Source organism: Corvus moneduloides, chromosome 4 (assembly GCF_009650955.1).
Source record: "Corvus moneduloides isolate bCorMon1 chromosome 4, bCorMon1.pri, whole genome shotgun sequence".
Lineage (NCBI taxonomy): Eukaryota > Metazoa > Chordata > Aves > Passeriformes > Corvidae > Corvus > Corvus moneduloides.
The window spans coordinates 42,421,424-42,447,364 of NC_045479.1; the positions used below are offsets into that span (position 1 = coordinate 42,421,424).

Sequence of the window (25,941 nt, forward strand, 5' to 3'; positions counted from 1 at the left end):
AGCAGTGCTGCTATTGGTAGCTTGGCTATGAGACTCAGGGAAAAACTGTCAATAATCTGATGGTTGAAAATGGCAGGTATGGAGCCAGTAAAGCATCCAGTATGGCAGTTTTACAATGAGCTGTGCTTTTCTTAACAGTAGAGTTGCTTGTAGGTTAGGTAATACTCACTGGGAAAAAAAACCCAGAAAGGCTCTTGTCGTTAATTGCATTGAAAGACAAGGGTTTTGCTGTTTCACAAAAGGGAACAACTCACTGGGTAATTTGAAGTAATTTATTCTGTATTCTACGCTCTAAATTAGGGGATATACTGCAGGTAACTGTTCCCTGACTTTGGTACACAAGCTGTCTTTTCCCTTTGCTATGGTGTCACAGTAGGAATAATGGCCCTAAAATGCAGATCAGAACTTGTTTGAGGGCCTCCTGAGTGACAGGTCCCTTTAAACATGCCATTGAGGTTTTCTGAGGATCTGAAAAGGCTTTTCAGATTAATCACAACCAAAAGGGCATCTCATCCAAGGATAAAATAATTACAATAATTATCTCCTTCCTCATGAGATTATAGGGCTGCATCTACATTAGCAAACAGTTTATCCCTACAGAAGTGATTTAGTAGACCAAAGTGTTGTTGCTGAGGGCATGATGTCCACATTATATTAATTTAGTGGAGGAGGTTGTTTTGACTAGCCCTTAGGTCCTGAACTGAATACCCCTCAACTGTAGGAATGCATTAGGTGCACTCTCAGGCTCATCTTGTGCTTAATTTTCATCTAAAAGGGATTAATTTGCTGTGAATCATTCCAGAATCATTCCATGATGTGATCCAGATCATAGTAAATGGAGACAATTTGAAAATTTGTTTGAAAATTGAAGTCCAGCTTCAAATTGAAATGCTGAAATAAATGCACTTTGTAAGAGTCTAAGGAACTCGAGGAACAAAACACTATTTATTGATTTGTTTTGTCATTCATTCTCCTGTTGTACTCCACCTACAAATCTCAAAATACATATCATGCATCAGGAAGCTGAGTGTAGACTTTTGAGAAGTGCTGGTTATGACTGGCTGTTTAATGAGCTCCTGGCCATATTAAATGCCATTGCAAGGCAGGCATAGTACATGCCAAAGAGTGCATTATTTCTTGAGGTAGACTCACTTGGATGAAAATCAGGGCTGAAGGTCCATATGACTCTTACACAGCTGCTGTTATGAAAAGGGGATATTTGAAAAGGGGATGGGAAATTGATTAGATTTTTCAAGGAAAAATGGGTGCCATTTAGATATTTCAGCTATCATTAAGCAATGACCTGGGTTGAATTCATTCCTAGTGAGCCATCACAGGAATACTCTGAATTTTCTTTTTTCAGTATGAGCTGGTATTAATAATATCTTACTGTTTTAGAATACTGACAAGGAAGTAGAGACTAAGAGTCAAAATTGTCTAGCATATCAGATGATTCTCAAGATAGCAGTAGTTATTATAGTTTATGCAACAGCTTAGATAAAGTGCCAGAGCCAAAAACCCACTAATATTTGATAAAGCCCTGTGCAGAGAGAAAAAAGCCATTTTTCTTTTCTCTGAGTAGAAAATTCATATTTTCTTCCGTGTGGCCATACCTCTGCTGAGTACAAAGCTCCCTATCTGGATTACCTGCTGGACTTTATGTTTGACTTCCCAGCTGGTAGCTGAAGGTTGTTTGTGCAGCCTGGATGCCTTTCTTCAGCATCTCTCAGAGTGAAAATGTCTTTTCCTAGGCATCTGCTCAGAAATAGAGATTTTCATTATGTACCAGATCCATATTTTGGAAGAGTCTGATCTAACTTTGATCACACTTTTTTTTTCTCTGGAAGTGGTTGATGCCTGTGGTGGCTGTGACAAATAAGCATGTGTTAGGACTTGACATTAAAAGAGTGGAGGAACATATTCCAACTGCGTTTCAACTAGGTTTACTCCCAGTTGACAACTCTCCTGTCTTCTTAGTGTGTTATGTCAGCTATTAGAGCTATTTTGGTCATTGCACAAGCAAGCTTCATATTTTTCTGTGATTTGAGCAACCTGCCATTTTTATTTACACTTGAACCCTTACTTTCAAGTGTGGCCCAAAATGTGTAGGAGTCAGGTATAAAACATAGATTAGGCTCAGACCTACTAATATTTGTCAGAAGTGCTACTATGCCTACTGACAGATATAATTGTCATGAAAATAGCAGGGGAGAACTCAGTCTGAGTCCCGCTTCCCTGTTCATCTGCAGAGGTCTGTCATAGTGTTATTTGCCAGAAGAATTCTTTAGAAAAACAAAATTTAACTTTCAGTGGGATATTTGAGCAATAGAATCTGACTGAACATACACATTCCAGGTCTGGCAAGATTGTGTAATATAATGATCGCCTTCATCCATACTCTTATATCTATGTAAGAATCACAGAATTAGTCCTCCACTATCTATTGAAAATCTTATCTATTGAAACACTATCTATGTTTAAGATAGTAGCCACTTTAAATAGATCTAATAACAACAGAGATTTTTAAATTCCTGTATCCACACTTTCAAAATACTTCTAATGGTATAGTTTCTTCTGCTATTATCTGAAAATATTTGGACTTGAAAGTACATAGTTTTTGGTGTCTACATCTCCACATTTTCTACATTTTCTTTGTTTCTTGCAGAAAACAAGACCTCTTCATGTCTTGAAAATTGTTATGCTTGCCAGTTTTAACATTTCCATGTTGTCAATGTTACAAACAGCATGACAGTGCAAAGATTTTAAATTTAAAACATAAGTGATAGAAAAGAGAGTGAGTTCTAAATAAAGTGAGGGAGTCTTAATTATGGAATAGTCACCCATTCTCAACAGTATGATTTTAATTCACTGAAGTTAGTCAAAAAGCAATTTTGGTACTGAATGATCCACCAGTATAGTACTGTGACTTTTTGGGTCACCTTAAATTTTATGACACAGAGATGGCAATTATACTTTGAAGATGGTAAAATAATAAGAAGGAATGTTCGTCTTAATCAGATGTTCATCAGCATGGTCAGTTTTTGGATGGAACACAATGTGGGTTCAGGTAATTAGTGAGGAGACTCACAGGTTTTTTTCTGTGAAATTCTGTGACTTTAGGGGTTTATTCTGAAGAGAATGAAATGACGTGGAAAAAACCACTTCACTAATGAACTTGCAAAGAACTTGCTTATAGTTTTTTTCATGAAAAAAACTAGCCCTTGTCTTGTACTAAAGTACAAGAAAGGAATCATGATATTGATATAGAGACAAGACTGGATGAGACCTCTGGAATCACTGAGCTAAGTGTCCTGATCCTGCCTGCTAGCATGATATCATCTAATGCATTTCTTATGGATATTTTTTTTTTTTTTGCCCTCACTGTGTTTATTTCCTTTTGATTTCTCTGTTTCCCTTCAGCTTTTCCTTTGCTGCACAAGCCAAGCCCTTTAAAACTCTTCCTGTAGTGGAGACTTTATTCCTCTGGCTGGAAGACGGTCCCCATATTTTTTGTGGGTTCAGTTTCACTTTCATAAAGATGACTGGCCAGAATTGTAGAGATTATTCCAAATGATAGTTTAAGAAACTTCATACTTGTCCTTCTGGTATTTATTAGGAAGATATAATTTAATTGTTTATAGGATTTGCTTTTTTCACAGCCATCTTGTGTGATATTGATACTGATGTGCCCTTGGTGATCAGTTTAAATAAATTATTTTTACACATGTTGTTTCAGATGATGAGTTCCCGACTTGTAGCAGAAATGCTATTAATCCCTGATATTCCCTTTCAGTACTACATACTGTTACTGCACCTGGATTCACCTTTCAATTTTTATAGTAATCCACAGCATCTTCAGATTAATGTAGAAGTTCTGTAGTGACACCGTAGAAAATGCTTTATCTAAAACCAGACGAATTATATCTACTTCATTTCTTTGTCTGGAAAATCGGTTATCAAAAAAGCTGTCAAGTTAGATGAGCTACCTTTGGTAACACTGCTTCATTTTATCCTATGTTCTATTTACTTCCCTGTCTTTAATTTATCTTTTTCTTCAAAGCCTTCAAAGCTCTTGCAAACTGAAGAGGTCAGACTAATAGGATTACACTTGCCCAGATAATTTTTGTCCTTGCTTTTAAATATGGGCACTTCAGTTCCCATTCTACACTAATATTTGATGCTTTCTCTGCCTTCATAGATTTGGAGGCTTATGTCTGCCACTGCAATGCCCTTTATGAAATCACAGTACACGTAGTGATTCAGGTCTTTTCGAGACACTTTGTTCAAAGCTCATTGCAGAGTTGCCTTTTTTTTTTTTTTTTTTCACAGTTAAGCTTTTGATTGGTTAGTGAGATATGAATAAAGAAAATTTAAATAACCATCTGCAGGAGGATCACATGTAAAATATAAGCAAATACTGCTGCCTTGATGATTAAGTGAATAGCTAGTACCCCCAGCAACTTAAAGCTCCCTTAAGCATAGAAACTGGGAGAGAAACAGTTTAAAGTGGCATGATAATATCAGAGAAAATGATGAGAATTGGAGCCTAAGCACCCTCTAATACTGAACGCTTCATGGTCAGAGATTATTTCACAAGGGTGTTGGACTCCACTGGGCAGATTAAAGATATTTTAATACTTTGGATGTTTAAATATTCCATAATGTTTTATGCTAGCACTTAAAAAAAAATCATTGAATGGAATGTGTAGGTTTAATGCTAGATTATTATTTCAGTTTTATGGTTTTGTAAATACACAGAAGTATAGAACCTAACCTCCCCAAAATTCATGACATCTTATTTCTCCATAATGAGTAACATGTCAGCATTTATGTTCATCAGGTGAAAATTCTTTTGCCGGTCCTCATGAAATGATCAAGAAGGAAATTTAATATATACACAGTTAAATACATCTGTATTGTTTGAGTTGAAGCTGGCTAGAAGGGCCATGCATTTCTTGTTTACAATTTCTTTGCTTTCTTTATTGCTTTCAATTAAGTGTTGTATCGGAAAATTAATGAAGATGAAAATTACAATCAACTGTGTGTACAGAGAACTGAGGTTAATCTGGAAACAAGGGATATTAACACTGATAGCAGTTTAGAGGGAAGACCATTCATCACTATCATCTAAGTTTGTAAGGGGGGATTATCACAACCATACATACCCTTTTGGAAGGAATAAGTTCTTTCCATCATCTCTCAGTGTTTCTAGCTGGGAGATGGAATACAGATAGGTGGCTAAAGCATTTTATACCTCTGGTAATTTGAACGTCCATGCTTATCAGATTTTGGAAACAATAATATATATGTAAATTTCACATCCAAGTGCTATGAGACTGCTGGCAAATGTAATTACCTGTATGTGCATCTGTCTACAGTTTCCCTCTGCTGGGAAACTAATTGAAGTATTCAAAGAAGAATGGTTGGCTTTTTGTTGTTTTTTTTTTTTTTTCTTTTTCCCCCATGCTTTCATACATTCCGTAACTTTTTGTTTTTCAGATATTTGAGAGGCTTTCTTTTCTTGAAACTGTCTCTCCTCACAAAAGCTTACTTGCTAATCAGTTTCCAAGAACTCAGGTTGTGTACATACATTTCTGGAAAGTATGTGCTTAAGTTTAAGTATGTGCTTAAGTTACACTGATTTAAGTAAAAGACAAATATGGGCATGCATATCAATCATATGCTAAAGTACTTTTGGCAAGATTTAATTTGTCTCAGCGTCCTAAGTTTTAGCACAGTAGCCTTTCAAAAACCCTCTTTATGGCATTAAAGCCTCAAAATCTTCAATCTGCTTCCTCTGCTACACTTTACTGAAAGTAACAGTGACAACATTACTGTATTGGTCTGCCTACAGTGCTTTAACTATTTCTGAATATTTCTCAGTAGTGGGGCTAAGCTCTCTATGGCTACTTATTCTCTCTATTGAAAGATCCACACTGTTAAACAACAACTTTTTTAAAAAAATACCCAACAAACCCCACCCCTTTGCTTTGCATGAAGGGATTTCCCACATCTCCTATACTAGACTCCTGTCTCATAGGCAGTAGGCATTGCTAGGCTAAATGCCTACTCTCTTTCTTTTGTTGCCCACCTAGATCAAAGAAAGTACATGTGCGAGAACGTGTCCATGTTTGTCCCCCAGCTTCATTTTGGAATCAGGGTACACTTTGTGTCTTTTACAGGCTGTGATGTATGAAGCAGAAAGATTGATTCTCACAAGGTACCTTGTACCTGAAGTAATGAGAGTGGCAAATTACTTGTTCACTGAGCAAACATGACAGGAATGTCAGAGAGGGAATTTATATATATGCAAATGCACAGGGGTCACATCAGTGTTACTTTTACAAAGCGACCTTATTCACCAGGGGGGCATTTTTAAATCTGCATTAGTCTACACAGGAAAGGCTGAATAAAACTGCAAATACCTGCATTGTGTGGGACGTAGAAACTAACACAACTAATAAATAACGTAAGATTCAACACAGCAGAGAAGATAATTTAAATGGCTGCATTATTTCTGTACAAGAGATTTGGGGTCTCAAGTGATTTCTACTACTCATTTAGGGTTTCTCTGAAGTAGCAAATAAAATACTTGTCATAGAAAGAAAAGTAAGAGGATGTGGGACTAATTTTCTATCAGATTTTTCTCTCTTAAGCATTTTGTTATGATTCAGTAGAGAAATAGGCTTTTGTATCTCTTTATGAACACTTGCATTCACAGGTTCTGTGTGTTTGCAAAAGGCATATGGATCTTACTGACAGTGAAACTTCCCACATATGTAAAGCAGGAACAAATGAACTTTGAACAACTTCAGAGAGGCTGTTGTTTGTAAAGAAAAGAAAAACAAGGAGCAACAGAGAAAAATACTGTTACTCCTAGGAAACAGATGAGAATTTTATTTGTGTATAAGCTTTTAAAGGAAGAATGAAAGCTATTGTTTCCTTACATTTTTTTACTCATCAACAACAAAGATTACATGAGTTTGCACTTCACCTAAAATCAGAAAGCAAGGCAATTTAGCACTGGCCATAAGATGTAAGGTAATTCCCATGCGATTCTCTAATTCTGAGCTGTTGGAAAGATGGCTGATCTCAAGTCCAGAAGCAAAGAAGGAAGAAAGTAGAAGCTCAAAGCTTATGGATGCTACAGTGAAAATACCCATCTGTGCATAGCATTTTCAGTACAGCTGAATGGTTGGACCACATCTGCTGTTGAAAGTGGACTGACACTGAGGTGAAGCAGTGACAAGGACAGCCTGTGCAACCTAGGAGTGTATTCACAGTTTGCTGCTGTTGAGCCACAGAGGGCTGGGAGAGGGATTTCTGCTGACATGGCAGCTTGTGAAACTCCTCTGCAGCATCAGATATGGTTTCTCCCTGAGAAGAAAAGTCCTGCAGGATTTTTTTTGTTACTAATCACCAAAACAGTCTATTCTTGAGTTCATGATACCAGACTGGTGTTGGTGTCATGGAGTGTGCTTCAGGGAAAAGAAATCTTAGGGAGCAAAAGTAACAAATCCTATGAATGTATTCCTTGTGTATGGTGTCAGTGAAGAGCTGGGCACAAGAGAGCCATCTCACACTCAGCCACTGCCTGCTTGAATTATGTGGGTGATACCTTTCTGTTATATTTTGAATGTGTTCCTGAACCACAAAAGGAGCTATCTTTCTTTTTCCTTGCCTCAAAGCACATTGAAAAATGAACTCAGACACAGCAGAATTTCATGTCCTCTTTTGTGTGAAAGTGCTGAGAATTCCTTGGGTTTATATCCAATATGTTGGGTTAGAAACGGAAGGAAATATTTTGTTACACATAAAGCTAGTGTAAAATTGAATTTCAGATGCAGGTATTTCCTATACCATGGCTATTCTCTGTTTTGATCAGCTTTGTGGCATTATTGAAGGCTGGATGGATCACAGTGAGGGAGACGTTCTGCAGAAAAGAAGGTAAATAAAAGAATAAATGTCTCAAAAAGGAAACTGCTCAGGTTAATATCTATAGTTTGTCTGTGGAGCTCTGCATCACCTCTAGTAAAAGAAGACATCATTTCAGAGCTCATTTGTCCTACTTAACACAGCCAGTTATGTTAGTGCAATAACAGTACTGAAATGGACTCAATTTTATTTCCTGAATGTGCTTACTTGACATCGATCAGGGTTGCAAGAGGCTAATAGTTGTTTCAGAGATGGGGTCAAATGCTATCTAGTTCCAGTATCTTTTCAGTGCTCTATCATGGGCCATTTTGCAAATCAACAACAAAATAGCCAGCATCAGAGTTTCCAAGCCCAGGTGATAATGCATGCTCCTTCTTTTCTAGCTCTTGACACACTGTGTTGTGCATCCATCCCAACCACTCAGCTTCTTGGACTACAGACCCTTCATTTTTTATTTCTAGGGATGTATTGCTACAGTGTGGTCCCTGTGTGTAGCAGGACTGCTCAGAGCAGAGATCTTCATATCTTGTTTGTGCTTATGCAGCCACTCGTCTGTCCTTGGATTGACCACTGCGAGTGGACAATGCACACAACCACAGGTCTAGGTCTAGGGTTATACAGCATAATTAGTTTGATGCTTAATATAATTTCCCAGCTTTTTCAATTTCAGTAGCTGTATGTTATGGATGCTTTAACTGCTCAGATTTTTTTTGTAGTTCTTCTGGTGGCCTCTGAACTATTAGTCCCAAACCAGAACTGCTACTTGCACTGATTTTTCTGTTAATTATGCCTACTATGGGACTACTATTAGACACAGTTCAGATTTTTATCCTTCTAAAGGTGAATACCACAAATAACTAGTGCAGAATAATGTAATAGGCTTGTGGTGCAGAAAATGGTGTATAGTTTTTCTCATAATTGGGAAACCTGGCAATGGCACTGAGCCCAGATTTTCTGTGTCAAAGCTGAAACCGTTCCCTGCCTTAGCAGAAAACAGTCTCACTCAGTGCTAGCTTACTCCTTTTTGGTGTTCTCAGCTGTGTGCAGAGGTTTCTATCTTCACTCTGCCATGCATCCTGAGGGCTGCGGTTCACAGGCAGAGAGGTTGGTTTTCTCTCTTTCTCCTGCTGCTACTGTTTTTCCTGATGCATTTGCATTTTCTGATGTGCATTTGCTGCCAGTCTCGCAGCACAGTGAGGGAATCTGGCATCAGCAGAATACAGGAAGAAACTGTATTAGATTCAACCTTGCTTTAATGGTGCAATTCCCACTGGGTTTTGCGCAGTGTTATGTAGGTGAGGAAGAAAGATTTGATTTTAATGAGAGATGACTTGGCACCAGCAGCATAACAGGTGCACCATGAGAATCTAGAGTGAAAGAGTTAATTCATATTCTTTTCACAGAGATAGCTGTGAAAGGGCATATGCTGAATGTGCATTCCAGTTTCATTTTTTTGTTCTTATTTACAGTGACAAATAATGTATTTCCCTTTAGCTTTGAGTGGTTCATAAACCTGGAGCTGATGATGAATATGCAGTTTACACTCCAAAAGCACTGGAATAAGTGCAAGAAAGCAGACCTTAGAGTGGTTTGCAGCACACTGTGACCTCTGCTGTGATTATTAATCAGTCAGGCTTTCAGGTGCACATGCACCATCCTGGCTATGGCACTTGCTTACTCCTCTCTCTTTTTGCTTGATAAACGTGATATCTAAACCTCTGGGAAACACATAATAAATGCATGACTTCCATAAAAGAATGCTGAGTTCTGTTTGCTCTGAATTCATGTTTAAAAGGGTTTAGTACACTCTTCAGTGGGTTGTTAGTTTCAGTCGTGTTTTCTTACACACAGCCTGCTCATCAATCTCCTGGAGAGCAAGATTGGCAGATCTGGGGGAAGTGGTCTGGTTTCAAGTCTGGAAACCATAAGTGGAGTTGTGAGGTGTGTGTTGCCTTATCAGCATGTGGTGTTATATTTGAAAGAAATTTGCTGAGAGGAGAGGAATTGTTTTGAAGGAGTGGAAAATGATTTGGGACTTTGAACAAAGTACTGGTTAATTCTGTGTTATAGCAGTCTGCATTTCAGAGTTGTGGCTGCCCAGGACAGCACTGTACATGAGCCGAGGAAAAACACTTGAATTCCTTTGGGTTTCTTATGAACATAATAGGAGAAAAATGTGCAACCATAATGAAGCAATGCATTTTTTTCTGCTCAGAAAAGCAACCCAGTTCCAGGCATTACAATAGAGCAAGAATTTTGTTCAAGTGATCAAATTTTCAGCTTTTCTAGTATAAATGGTTTGAAACAGTTATCATTGTTCTATTGACCTATCAGCAGAAACAGGACCATTGTGTAGATCTGTTTCATAGCTAGCTCCCTAGGGTTCTTCTACAGGGAAGAAGTGAGAGAAGGACTCAATTACTATACCTCTTGCCACTCTGCACAACTATAATCCTTAAGCACCAGAGCCTACATTCCTGAACTTGTCTTTTTGGCAGGTGGAGGGGTATTTTGTCTTTGGAGGAGGTTACTGAGAAATAACTCATGTGTTATCTTGTGCTTGAACCACCCTGGTGGCTTGCTGTCACAGTGAAAACATCACTGAGTGAGATGAGGGGGCTCTGTGCGATTTCCCTTGGTGCAGTTAATCATATCTTTTCATTACCCAAAGGTAGACAGGGGAGAGGGTAGTGAATCTGCCCTGCTCTATTTCATGTTTCCAAACAACTTAGGTCTTCCTAACAGGATTTCTCTGCAGGAGGATTGGTACATGAGCTGAAGGTCTATTCAAATCTCTTATTGCCTTATGACTCATGGGCTCAATCCAAGAAGACCTGCAATCCCAAAAGTTAAAACACCACTGTATAATCAGAGAGAACTACATTACCATGACTGGCTTCAGACACACTAGTGGAACTGCTCTGTTTATCAAAACCTGCTCAGAGATGCAGGGGTTCATCCTTCTTGCCAGCTTTGGAGTCTGCTGTGGTTATGAACACTGTTTTTACCCTGGGAGAAATGATGATGATGATGTTGAATTCTCCTGGTGTAGGGTGTAGGAATGTTGTCAGGTCAGGGAGGGAGGTTATGTTGCTTCTCTATGTACCTCATGTAGAGCTAAGCAGAATTTAAAACTTTAGGATTGTCAGCTGGCCACTTATAAAAAATTAGTCAATTCTCCTTAAATTAAGAAAAAGATGTCTTTTTAAGAAATCTTAAGATAAATATTTATTTTTTGTGTATTTTTGTTTTCAGGATGAATAAGAGATACTTACAGAAAGCAACAAAAGGAAAACTGCTAATAATAATATTTGTTGTAACGCTGTGGGGGAAATTAGCATCTGGGGCAAATCATCATAAAGGTAAGAAATTCTATCCTGTTCTATTATGCTGTTGTATCTGTGGCCTCCATCAACAAATTCAGAAGAGTCTGGTCTATGCAACATTTTCTCCTTGTGTGTATCTGTGTCTCCTGACATTGGTTCACTAATCAGTACCAAAGAATCAGAGTTTTCAATGGATAGACTTTTATTAATCTGTTGACAGTTTAAGTATTTCAACTGCCATTTTCAGCATTCTCTGATTTTACGTCATTTTGTAATGATGGTATAGTTGGAAAATGCTAAAAAAAGCATGGTTAAAAAAAAAGAAAGAATATTTCTTGTCTCATACAAATATTTATATCAGGAGATATGTATGATGCAAATGAATTCCTGGAATGAACCCTAGAAAGGAACAATTTTTAGTAACATACATGATGCTTCTGTGTGCAGTTATCTGCCAAGACTAACTTCATGAATAATGTGTATTGAATGAGATTGTTTCATCATCAAAAAAAGACTGCTGCTTTGCAGCGTTGTCTGATTTCTATGCTTCACTCCTAACAGCTGACCAGGAACTTTAGTAGCTTGTGACAATGTGAGAGTTGTTTCCTCTTGGTCATTCCAGCCCTTAATATCTATGCATACATACCAGCACAAGCTGTGATGGATTATTTAATATTGTAAAAAGGTCTTTCTTTTGCATGTGTTTCTGTTAACCCTAACACAATGAACAAGCTCTCCAGATTCACATACTAATGCCTTCTTATAGGCTAATATAACTTGAAATGTGATCTGCAGTATAATAGGATTTTGAACTCCATTTTTCATCATTGTATAGCGTCGGCTGTTTATCTGCTTATACAAGATCAGAATAAACTCTAACAACCTGGATAAAGTAAAGGTATTACCACAAGCTAAGGAGTTAAACCCAGAGGAAGGATTCCAAAAAACCCAGTCAGTTAATTTCTCTGTTTCCATTTAGATTTTATAATGTTCACTCTGATGATAGCATTTCATGAGCAGGTATTTTTATATATCAATCTGCTAGGTATTTTTCTGCTGTGTGAAGATACCTTTCTTCAAAATGCCTCACTGATTCAGGACTTCAGGATGCAGAGACACTTTCTGCAAAGTCTTTTGCAAGTTGCAATTTGACTGCAGACAAAACAGAATCTGATGTGGTCCTGCAGGCCACCAAAGATGGGCATCGTGCCAGAAACGAACTGCGCGGACACCCTTTGCTCAGCCTTTTTCCCCCTCTAAACCGGAATATGGTTTTCTGCTGTGGCTTCCCAGTTTAGTTGTCTATTGGAAAAGAGCTAAGATATCCTAGCCAGCATTCAGAATTCTTTTGCTTTGATTATTTCTCTTTAAACATCCAAAAAGCCAATATCCAGACCATTTTGATTCCATACACATGGGCTGGTCAAGCTGTGTTTGCTTCTATGGAATTCAAACTTTGCCAAAGTATGCTTGCTACTATTTTTGAAAAACTGATGAGTAACATCTATCATTAAGTATTTCATAGAAACAAATTATAATCATAAGGACTATTTTGGGAATTAGTGCTTCATAATTGAGAATAAAAACATTCACCACCAATTTTAGATTTTCTGTGCAAGGGAAAACCCAGCAGAACTATACCATTAATTATCTGAACAGTGTTTGTCATTTGAGCCTCAGCCTTATAGCAGAGATGACTTGGGGAATATCTAATTTTTTTAAACAAAAAAAAGGAAAGTTCATGAGCCCCCCTGAAAAATCAGATTATTAGCTGCAGGGACTTCTTTAAATTCTTGCTAGCTAACAAAAAACTCCTTTTTCTTTAATTTGTATCTTTTCATGTCTTTAACAAAATATATGAAGAAGTCTTGCAGGGAAAAATAATAACAACAAGCATGACTTGAGTGTTTAGTTTGGAAAAACAGCTACTTTATCTGTTCAGTTTCTTTTGGAAAGAAAAAATATTCAGAAAGATTTTGGCTTTTGGATTTAGTAAATCAGCTACCCTCACTGTATGTAGGGGATTTTTAAAAAAGCAAAAATCAGAGTTATGCAGCTCAATTACCATTCATTTCCAAAGATACTGGGAGTTTAATTTCCCATTGTGTCATAAAAAAATCTTCCCCCTGCTTTCATGGCAGAAATGAAGCTAAGGTACATTGAAGGAGAGCTTGACGCTGTTCACCTTTGCATGGAGTTTCCAAATACTGAGAAATATGTGAGTTTTTTCAGCACTAATTATCCCTAGCATCATTAATCTTCATTTATAGAAGTCCTTACTAACATATTGACATGACAAGCCCTAATGACTTTGAAGGAGCCCCTACAATTCCAAAAATCCATAATCTGCTTTTAAAAAAAATCTTTACTTTCTTATTGACTTACTCATATTATTCACTAGTTGCACTAACTTTCAAACCCATCTCTTTTTCAAAAGCTATTGTTAAAGAAAAGAAAAAGAAAAAGAAGAAAAAGATCATCAGTGTGTGAAAATTTTTTTAATGAGCTTTCTGCTCTCCAGGCAGACTTCAGGAGGAATATGAACAGACGACTCTGACAGGCTATCTCTAGGCTTGTTGCACTTATTTCAGGGATATGGCACAAATGAAAACTCCCAAGTCAGCAGCAAGAAAAAGAGAGGCCAAGGCAGGGCATGGGAAACCAGTCTCTGAGGACCAATTGAGAAACAGGGTTACAAGCTGGGATTTCAGATTACATCTTTTCAGTGTGATGTGTGTGGGTGCCAAATCCATCCTTCTTTCTCTTGAGAAGTCTGGTTTGAATACACTTCTGCTCCCATTATCTTGACTGATGGTTGAAGTTTCATCATTCTGGACAGTAAGTCCAAGAGCTAAAAAAGTTAAACAGCATTTAAAACAACTCAAAGCTTGATTTTTTCCCCCTGAACACAGGATTATGAGTCCTCCTGTGTGATTCCTGGCTGTGCACATACTTATATTCCATTTATCCTGTCTTCTGTAAAAAAATCCCACTAACTCTGCTTTTTTTTTCATTTTGCTGTGGACCCGGATACCGCGGTGATGGGTGCCTTACCCAGGCACATGCACCTGAGAATCAGCTCACAGTAACAGAAGCATTTGTGCTGCAGTATGAGGAGAGAGGCATATCAATCTCCAAAAGGATGTTGTCAAGTATACGAGTCGAAAAACTGATGACGACTGATCCTGATCCTCCTACACATTGCTAACCCTTGGAAAACAAACAAACCTGTACAAACATATAGTGTTTGCTGGCAGATGTGGCAGGGAAGCATCAGTTTACCACCACTGCCTGTTTGCAATTTCTGTCATAGGGAGCATGAATTGATTTTACGACCATTGTATCACAGCCCATGTTTAAGGTGTCAAGTATTGGACTGGTCCTTTTGAGAAAAAAATGTACTGATACCCCCTTACAAGCACTCCTTTCTAGACAAGAGGCTACTGTGACACAAAGTTTCTATCCTAAAATGAAAAACCCTTTCAAAATACATAATTCTGTGAACCTTTTGTGATCACTAGGTTTTTTTTTTTTACATTGATAATGCAATATAATATTCTAATTAAATGAAGAGTGCTTTTGAATCTAAGCATAGTTTACTATTTCTCAAAATACAAAACAATATGTTTAATATTAATTTTAAAACCTGAAAAAAAATAGTTTAAAAATATGGCTAATGATGAATACTTTCATGCCAGAAGGAATTTGTTATGGAACCTGAAAACACTATAGGTAGGTAAGTAATTGAGAATTTTTGGATTTATCATGAAAAGTCATGATAATTTATTTTCCTTTAAAAAAAGTCACTCAGAAGCTGAACTTATTAATCTGATACCTATCATATAGATAAACTAAACTATGATATGTGATGCAGAATTACTGCTCCTACTTGTCTGTGAATTTGCACTAAAGTAGAAGTCTGAGGGAATGCCTTTCTGTTCACAAGGAGACAATGAATTTTGGTTTCTCCTTGCAGAGGAGGAGCTGTTCTGAAATCCAGCTGAATGAAGGAGCTACTGAGCTCCTGAAGCTGGGGGTTAGGTCACCCTTCTTGGATGAATGAGCCTTCCTCAGCTGCCTTGCTGAGGCAGGAACACTGCTGACACCAATGTTGTGGTGCAGCCTGTGCCACACATGCCCTGAGTTTGGAAATGGGTGTGACTATGAGAAGCAAGAAACTATATTCCTAGTGTTTTGAGACTCTGTCTGGCTAAGAATAGAGAATAGCCCTAATGGTTACATGGGGCATCTCTGAAGTATTCAAACTTTCTGTAGAAATACCTTCATCGTGAGGTTATAGTTGTTTTATGGATTTATGTTTGTTCTTTCTGTTGAGGATTTTACACTGTGTAGAAGACCACAATCATAACACAGAAATAGAGGGTGTTTATATTCAATTTTAAAAACAGAAAGTAACCTCAGTGCAGAGGACAGAAACCACATATAAGACATCTCTCCTTCCACCTAAGTAACCATTAGATTGGTTGTTTTCCTTCTGAGTGAGCCTGATTGGAGGTAATGCTTTTGTTTGAGGACATAAGATGTGTGGTTTGAACTGTGAGCTAAAGAGGGCACCAAATGCAGGTCTCCCAGTTCCACTATGGGGGCTCTAATATAAAGGGTAAGCAGATAAAGTACTGTTTTTTCCTCACTTTGCACTTTTTTGAAGTACCTGCACTGTGACATTTGGTGAGGGATCTGACTCTGTGGGTAAATTGCATGTTTTAAAAATGCACCTTCTGGTTGTGTGGACCTGACAAAGTACAGAAGAGTTTTTCTGCATATTCCCTGGTTTTTACTGGAATTAGAAACAAAATGTCTAATATTTAAATGAGGGAAGTTGCAGGCATACAGAGGAATGTGTGTGTATGCCTTAGGAGCTACCAGGTGAGGCTGGAAACTGTGAGTAGGGTCTATCAAAATATTAGGTGGACACATCCACTCATGTATTGTTGTTCTCTCAGTACTGCTTCATCAAACTCTTTAGTCATATTTGCTGTCTCAAACATGGACCATCTTATCTCTTGTCGAAGTTTGGCCCAGAGATAGATTCTTTTAAATGAGAATGCTTTGTGTGCAGCTTTCACTAACTTAATTCTAAGTGTAATTAATGTTTAAATATAGAAACAAAGGAAGATAATAGTTATTTTAGCAGTCATAGGGAAGAAAGATATTAGATATTCTTATCTAGCTTGAGCATGATTTGAAACCTTCAGTCATCAGGATCAGAACCTAATCCAAAAATTGCCATTTGCTTAAAGATAAAATAGAACAGTCAGTCAAACACTTTTATATCATTATCTGTCACTGTAATCTAAAATGTTAATACCATATCTGTTAGAATTCAGGAGATAACATTCCTTGGCCTTCTGCCAGGCTCTAAAGGAAAAAAAAAAACCTTTAATTGCCAAGTTGCAAGTAGTTCTGATGGTTCACTGGGACGTGAGTGCAGAAATCATTGCAGTAGCAGAGTTGTACCTATTTTTTCCCTATGCTGCGAGCTCCACCACAGCAAATGACTGCCTTCATTATTCCCACCATCACCTTGGCTGTGAATCTTCTCTGTCCTTGAAGCAGCCATGGAGATACAAGTTGGAGGGTTGCAATGATATATCATGCATTTTCCCTTATACTGAACACTTAAAAATATTTCTATTTGGCAAGTAGTACGGCTTCTTGAGGTTTTTCTAAGAAAAGAAAAAGGGCAGGGTTTTCCTTTTGGCCTGGTTTTGTAATCCCACTGCCAAATTTTTATTAAGTTTCTACAAGTGAGTACCCAGGGTAATTTTCTTAAATACATTCAGATTTTATGTTGTGGAGGAAAGAAGATGATTGCAAAAAATGGTATGTTCTTGTAAATGTTATATAGTTGATTTTACAGTTTCAAATTCCAAACTTTTTGATATTTTCATTTATAGTAATGTTATCTTCCTTTAGATAACTGTCCCACCAATCAACTGTTTCTCTAGCCATTTTCTGTTTCAGAAGATTAAGCTTTCCTATACTTTTTTGTTAGGAATATATTGTAAGATGCTAGGACTGAAAAAACATTGATATTATTCTTATCTTTCTGTTACTTGTTCCTATCATGAGTAAATGCTGACATTTCCCTAATACTGGAATCAGACCTACTTTTCCAGTTTTATATTCTTGGTTTCAAATTCCTCCCGTAGAGTTGTTACGTGTACTGAGTAATGCATTCTGCTAGATTCCTTTATCCTTATGCCTAGGAAAACAGAGTGATTACATTTGCATGCCACAGTTTTTACTAAAATAATAAAAATAGTATGAAATAAATTGTTACACAGTAAACTCGCTTGGATCTGTTGATCAGAATTTTCCTTTTTTCATTAACATTTTAAGTGCTCAAATAATGTAGCACATATTTTTGTTATCATTTCCATATTTAAAATATTATTTTCTGGGCTTGCAGTTATATTCTGAATTTTTCATTTGCCTAAATGTGTATCATGTCATATAGAATATCTTATATAAAATTTTCCTTGGACTTGAACAGGAAAACAATGGATGTTACATGCAGCTGTGATCAGGAAGTACGAGAAGGACTGTTTAGTCCTCCTTTAGACTCCTATTAAACATCATGGAGCAGGATGCTGTGTCACAGCAACCCAATGGCATTGCTGCAGTTGCCTGTGCCCACTCCCCAGAACCTTCCCCCTTTCTGGAAACATTTTTACTCATTGAGTATACGGGCTACATGTTCTTTAAAAATGATCCTTCCAGTAGAGACGTAATATAGGAGTTGTAAACAGGAAAATTGTTACAAAGTTTTAAAGGCAAATATCACATGAGTTTAACCAAAAAAACCTTTTGAGGAAATGTCATTTTCTGTCTCTGTGTAAGTACTTAATGCTGGTAACAAGAGTGTACTGAGTTACTCTGAGAGTGTGAATCCTTATGTGCAGGAAAGCTCTGCATGTTCATTATGGCTGAAGTTTCCAGCCTTGGAATTTGACATGAAACGTAGAATAGGCTGTGTTTGGGTCTTCTGATGGCTTTGGAGCCAATGGTTGGATTATCTTGAGATATATTGGACGATCATGACAAATTTATATCCAAGACCCTGAAGTCAGCTTTCTGTGGTGGAGAAACCAAGCAGATTTTTCTCCACTGGTGTGACAACTTCATTTCTTCCTGTCTTTTTTCCTTGGAGAAATACGTCTGGGACTATCAAACAAGAATATAATTGAAAAGAAAATCTGAATAGTTTACAGTTTCCTTTACATTATATTATTTTCAAATTCAACATTTTAAGATCATATCATATTTATAGGTCAAATATAATGAATCAATATCATGTTATAATTATGGTCTGATCCTTAATACTATCTATGTGGAACTAGATGATCTCTAAGGTCCCTTACAACAAAAACCATTCTATCCAAATGTGTAAAGTTACTGTAATGGCAGGATTAGGACCAATTCCATCTTCAAAGTCAAGATCAGGTTTCATGTATGGAGGACATCTATTCTAGTGCCAGTATTAAGTTTTTTCGCACTGTTCCTTAGACTTTCCAATATACATTCCATACGATCAGCAATGACTCTCCCATATAAACGCTGGTATCTACTGCATACCCCATAATCTGAATCAAAGGATCTTCCATATTCAGATTGTTTGGTTTGTGCCTGAAAAAGCACATCCCATGTAGAGATTATTTCTATAACATTCAGGGCATATGTTAATCTAACTTTCATCTGTATTAATTTTCTGCTGATGATGTATAAAGACTGTGCCCTTCTCTCTTGACACTCTCCACTGAATTTACTCTACAACAGTGTTAAGTAATTGCTTATACAATGTCATATTTTAGAACAGATGTTCTTTAGTTATACAGGTGCCAAGGAGACATTCAGAAGCAGTCAGCTGTTCTGGGAAGTATCCACAGAAAAATAATTTCTTTGTTTTGGTTTGCAGTTTATAAAGTTTCTTTCTGAATAAAAAATTGAGTTCTGTTCACTGGAGGCCTGAGGGAATTTACTGTTTTAAAGTTCACTAAGGCAGTCTTCCTCTGAAGTAGAGATTTAGAATCATAGAATGATAGAATTATTTGGGTGGGAAAAAGCCTTTGAGATAGTTAGTCCAGCCATAAAAGACTCAATGCAGATTTGTAAAATTTATCATAGTTTTAGAAGACAATGCATATATGTATGCATATGTGTGAAGAGGTACAAGAGACCTGGATGAAAGAGGAAAATGCAAGGTCATCACTGTTGAAATAGCTTACGTGGACCATTTTAGTGTTTTTAAAAGTGCTTATAATTTATTTATGTGAGTTTCACAAAATAGTGGTACTTTTCAAAACTAACTGAAAACTCAGGGAATTTTCCACAGCATCTAGTTTTAGGCATCTCTTTTAGGTTCTCTGAAACACCCTTCAGAGCTCATTCCTTTTAAAAAGTGAGACCTCAAGCTTTACGTGTAAGTGTGAGTACTTCCCTGAATTCCTATAGCAAATAATTCACAACCTATTGGATAGCTTCTGGAACTTTGGGAAAGTTTCTTAGCAGGAGGATTCAGTTTGGATATCATTCTTTTATCTGCCTAAAAGCTCTTCTCCTGCATAAGGGTCATAGAATAAAATTCTAAAGGTCTTATTTTATTTCTAATTTTCAAATAGAGTCTCATGTTACAGTTTAGAAGCCAGTGAAATCTGGTCTGTGACAGGTTTATTTATATCTGTATATCATTCTGCAAACATCTGCAAATGTTATTCTGTTGTGTTAAAAAAGGTTTAGTTGTTAAACCTGGATTTTACATTTGTTCCATTTCTCCTTGTTGAGCTAAAATACACAGAATCTGTGAATTTTTGGGGTAGGAAGGGACCTCTGGAGCTCATCTAGGTTCACCTGGAGCAGGTTACACAGGATCGTGTCCGGGCAGGTCGTGAATATCTCCAGAGAAGGAGGCTCCACAACCTCTCTGGACAGCCTGTTCCAATGGTCTGTTACCCTGTTGGGATACTATTTAATTAAAATTTTTAGAGAGATGCTTCGCCTGAATTAAGCTGCAAATGAGACCATATGCTCAAGTCAATAATATAGATTTTATTTAAAAGTAAATATGAGGTAGAGTCAGAGAGATAGAAAGAAATAGAAAGGGGGGGGGGGGGGAGAGTGGTGGGGTCAGAAAAACAGAGGGACAGATTAAGTAGAAAATTTCACTGATGGTGGAACCTGATGGTGTCCCATTGATCCTCTTCTTCTGGTCTGTCTTCTTGGTGGTGAGGGTTCCATAAAACTCTGGTTCAATGGATTAATATATGTTCAGGCAAGGTGGGAATGCCCAGGTACTTCCCCTGGGGGAGGCAAGTTTGACACTGTCTCTTGCAACAGACTCTGGATCTGTTGCATCACTTGGATCATGTGTAATCCCCTGGTGCAAGGCTTCAGGAATGAGTCTGGGGGGAGCTTTGGGAGACTTTGATGGATTATGACACTCCCTCAGCTGTCCCTCATGTGAATGTCCCATGGATGTGACCTTCCAGGGTGGGGGGGTTTTACAGCTCAGACAGTTTGTGTAAGGAAGGATGGGTGCTCATTCCCGCTGACCAGAGGTTACTCCACACACCCAAAACTCTCCTCCCCCCACTACCCCCAACTGGGGTGGAGTGTGTACAAAGCTGCCCTCAGCAGATGGGTCTGTGAGCTACGGCCTCTCCCATCCTGAACCCAGCCCAAGATGATTTTCAGGATAGCTGCTGGGTTTGGTTTTCTTGTGGATACATTCTGCTCCCTCAGCCTTGTTTACTTCTCCCTAGACCTGAGATTGTTGAACACAGTGTCACCTTCATCTTGTCTCAAGTTCCCTTAGGCAGCTCCACTCACAGTCCAAAGTTCCAGTCAGGACGCATGTTCAGGGAGGGGTGGGCTTCAGTGGTCAAAAGTTCTTTGTACAGTTTTGTCATATTGGGCAAAAAATCCTTCATAACAAAGTTTAAGCCATTAACCATAATATTTCAGTCTCTCACACACCCTCACAGGAAAGCAGTTTTTCATCACATTCAGATTGAATTTCCTGTTTCAGTTTCTGTTTGTTGCCCCTTGTCCTGTCACTGGGCGCCACTGAACAGAGCCTGGCCTCATCCTCTTGGCACCAGCCCTTAAGATACTTGTGTGCATGCAGAGAAAGTCTGGAAGAACTCTTAAATTTGCAAAGAAATAGTAGTGAAATTTTGACCTTCTGTTTGGGAGTGTGAAAGTACTATTTAACTGTGGCCAAGAAAAACCACCTCTCTACTTAAATGGGAGCAATACTGGAGGATGGAGGCTGGCTTGGGGGTTCAGATGACACAAGGCAGGAAAATCATAAAAGAGCAGTCTGCCTTGTGCAGCTCTCTTTTACCAGGCTGAGCAAGAATTCTGCCTGTAATGATGAGGAGGCTGAGGCAGGAGCTGCCAAGTCTGTCTTGTTCTTTTTTCCCCATAGATTTGTATAACTCTTGTACTCAAATTGTTCTCAAGTAAATGCAGTAGACTTGGAATTCTTTTTGCAAAATACTTCTGGCTTCAATATCAAGTGCCTTGGAATGACTGAAGTATAAAGCTGAATGTGTGGGTTATTTTGGGTGAATGCAGAGCTGCAGAAAGGATATGCACAATACAAGTATTCTGTTAAGACCAACACATATCTTGGGTGCATTGTGCCATGGTATTTTTAGGCGCAAGTTATTAGAATTGCTTCAGCTGAGTCTGTGCTCCAGACCAATGTATGAGAGGAGAGCTATCTGAATTACTGAGAAGGTCAGAATTTTTCTGGATCCAGGTTTTGAACCCAAGGCTATGTATTGTGTCTGATGTGTAGGGAGCAAGGATGAACCACTTCAGCCTGTAGTTCAATCTCAGTGAATAGAAATAATCATAGAAAAGACCAAAACTATCACTAAATCCCTACAGTGAGCTGAAAAACTGAGGAAAACCAAAGTTAAGTTTTAAAAATCAGACAGATAGCAGAAAGTACTGTACCTATGAAAAACAAAATGAAGATATTTTTTAAGTAAAATTCTTATTTAAAACTTCACTAAATTTTGTTCTATTATGTAAATATGCTACTAATAGAAAAAAATATTACTGGTGCTAAACTTTCATCTAAGATGCATTGGCATTTGTCAGATTAACTGTGGAAACTTTGTGAAATGGAACCCAGAAGGTGTGCTAAATGTACACACCGCAGAGTGGAAAGTAAATATATTTCCAGCGAGTGAATATTGAGAAAAGAAGCATCTGGAAGAAATGGGAATTTTGGATTCTTAATTGCCTCATTCACCCCAGAACATCTGCCAAAGATATTAAGAGCAAATATGACTACATCTGAAAGAAGATAAAAGTTTAAATAAGGAAGGAGGAAGAGTAATTTTGTGCCATCTTGTTACACTGCTGCACACTGTGCATATGAAGGCTATGCAAATCTCTTTTTTCCTGCTAGTTTTGGTCAAAAATTGTCTTAGGAGAGTTAAAATACTGTTTCCTATGTCTATGTTTATGTTTTATAAACCTGGGAAAATTCAGAAAATCTCAATTATGAAAAGTAAATGGTCCATATTTTCTCCTCCATTGTAACACCACATAGTATGCTAGAAAGCTGTGTTGCAGAAGACAAAGGGCATCCTGCAGAGGCTGTGCTCTGGAAACATCTGAGAAAAGAATTGACCTTTCATCCTCCTAAGGGTACTCCTGTTCATAGTATAGTTTAGAAGATCACCAGTCCTGGAATCCTGGGGGATGGCAGGAATGAAGTGCACTCAGGCCCTCTGCCTAATATTAGGGAAGAAGCTGGGATTGGATACAAACAGCTAAAAAGTGGGGAATTAGGAGAAACCCCATTACACATGGCTCACTGGTCTTATGACTTTCTTGACTTTTCAGTTTTTGCCCTGCAAGTTGCATTTTCTGCAGAGATTTAAAGACAGAACACCTTTTTCTACCCTTCTTCTGTCACAACATCTCTGCCATTAGGTTTTCCTGGGTTTACTCTGAAGAAGAGCTTGTAAAGAGGAACATGACTGAAGAAAAGAGCATGGCCACTGGAGAGGGGGTAGGTATATTCTACTTCACAAGTGTGCAGTCAAGTGTGCAGTACTTTTCTCTAAGTAGTAGAGAAAAAGGAAGAATTTTTAAACTGATGTAATTTAAAATTTTCTTTCAAAAATCTCAAAGCACAAACTAGAAGGAGCACTGCATGTTGTTGCCTATAAAAATGCCATACTCTAGAACAGCTGTTTCTTAGTTATAGAAGTATCCTAAAATGTTCAGAATCAGTCAGCTATTTTTGGAAATAGCAAAACACAAAAATATTTTAATTAGTTTGGACTAAGACCTCCACTGATAGGATATAGACAATTTTTTTTCATGTTAAAGGCCTTTAGAACTTAAATTTTTGGCTTTTTTTTCTGAAAGTGAGAGCAAAACTAAATTAAAATACTCTGAATGGCATATGGAAATCATACTTTATTTTTGCAGTACATGTGGTTTATTTCATCACAGGCAATATTTTAGCCTCATTATTTTTTTGTCTTTCTGAAATAAACAATGCTAGTCTGTTGGACGTTATTGGCAGTAAGTACTGAAAGTATTTTTAAAAATAATGATTTTGCTGAAGGAAATATATTTCTCAAGTCTAGTTCTTGTTTCTGTTTTCAAATATGAATTAGCCTAATGAACATTTTTTAACCTAGATATACAATAAATCCTGTGAAGAGCTCCCATTTAAAACTGTCACACTAAATAATGGTGTATGGAGGAAAAAAAAAGTAAAAGGTCCCAATAATCAGACTATTTTTGGCTGCCAGAAAAGCTCTCCTAAAAATCTATCTTTCGAACAGATCTGTAGGAGTGATTATAAACTAATTTGCTCTTCTGCTGGATGCTAGGAATACAACAGTCTACACTTCAGCAGCATTATGACCCACACAAAAAATGTAGGAAAATGCCAAATTATGGCTTATCCTAATAGAGTCATTGTAGGAGAGAAATCTTAAACTATAAAATATCATTCAGTTTTTCATAAAAATAATCATTAGGGGGTAAAAATTTCAATAGTTTTTAATGAAGTGTTTATGGTTTTTTGGCATTTATTTTTTACTTTGTTTATTTTATGGAAAACTCTCCTAGGTTTAGGCATAGCAAATATGAATAATTAAAGAGGATGTAGATGAGAAAAATGAGATTTCTTCCTTACAGGCAACCTGGAGAAAAATGTGGAACTATTACTTTACAGCTATAGGGTGGGATTGAAAGGCTCCAGATTATTTTTGTGTTCCTTTATTGATACAATGAAGAAAAAATCGGTGGTGTATTTTAAATGCAGGATGTCTGAGTCATCTAAGTTTCTTTTTTTTTTTCTTTGAAGGAGAAAGTTCACTGTTTAAAGAGAACTTTGAAAACCAGTATTGATATCCTACTACTATAACTAGTAAAGTATTAAAAGCTCCTGAAATAAAAGCTAGGGGAGTGTGTTTCTTCCTCTGACTTTAGTGTTGTATTTGGACCTACAAGTGACTCCTCTGCTGGGTGTTGGCAAATGTTGTAGATCTTAAAATTCAGCTTTACAGAGGAGGATCAATCAGTGGATATATTTTAGCTTGGTTTAGTTATACATAGATATTGTCATTCTTAGAGCAGACGTGGTCATTACAGAGCACTGACCTCTGTTAGGCCTGTATCAATATTGTGGCAATGTCAGACTCCAATGAGGGCAGTCTCACAGATGAAATGACTAACCAGGGATCAAGTAATATCTCTCCTGATGTAGCTGTTTCCCTTAAGGAGGGATCTAATCTTGCACACTTAAAACTTGGGTAATACCTTCTGGAGGTGCTTCTTTCTCTAGCTGCATTGATTATACAGGGATGTCCAGCTTAAATTAGACACTGTAGACATCCAGTGTATGGTGACATGTCTTTGGTTTTGTCAAGAACAGTTGAAACCCCACTCTCTTTATTGTAATAATAATATAGTAAATTATGATATAAAGATTCAGAAAGTGAATAAAAATGTCAAGATGCAATGCTGTGTTAAAACATTGGATGCTTCTACCTAGAGACACTTTCTTGTATGTCCTTGATTGTATATGTGTGTATGTAGGTTTGCATATGTATAGTACTTGAGAAAAAATAATCAGGGACAAAACTCCAGCAAGTCTTCCCAGTTTGCAGGTTTGGACAGTGCTGTGCACTGCTTTTGGGGTTCTGAACCATGCATGAACTGCTGAAATAGGTTTCTGTTCTATCAGATGACAATGTATTCATGTAATAGTAATACGTGTGTTGCTAGACTCTAGAAACAACTGTATGAGAAAGGAAAGGTGGATGAACATGTGACTCCCTTGGAGAGATGAGGCAGAGGATCAAAAATAATCAGAATACATCTGTGTTATGAAGCATGTTCATTAAAGTAAAAAGCCAAGTGAAGAGCAGTCACAAACCACAAATATCAGAGTGGTTGTGTGTGAAATAGAAGGAGATTCACGGTACCTATGTTTACTTCTTTATTGTGGGTCTAGTGCTTTAGAAATTATAGATGCCTAGTCAACATAGAATTCCTAGACAAGGCACCACTTCCACATAAAGAATTAGGTGTTAAAGCAAGGCTGTCCCACTGAAGTTGGGAAATGCTGGCTCATTCTGCTACGTCTTCAGTTTCTGATTTCCTCATCTTTTTA

The 25,941-nt window shown here is 37.5% G+C and overlaps 1 protein-coding gene across 8 annotated transcripts in view; it reads left to right on the plus strand.

Moving 5' to 3' along the window:
* The window catches only part of TAFA2 (TAFA chemokine like family member 2), a 186,183-nt gene that overhangs the window by 120,830 nt on the left and 39,412 nt on the right, over window positions 1-25,941 (plus strand). For all 8 annotated transcript variants that reach the window (XR_004239724.1, XR_004239725.1, XR_004239723.1 and 5 more), the window contains one exon: window positions 11,191-11,297. Coding sequence is in view for 2 of the 8 variants with exons in the window: in XM_032106803.1 (XP_031962694.1) it covers window positions 11,192-11,297 (106 nt within the window). In the remaining 6 variants the exon portion in view is untranslated. The remainder of the gene's footprint in view (window positions 1-11,190; window positions 11,298-25,941) is intronic.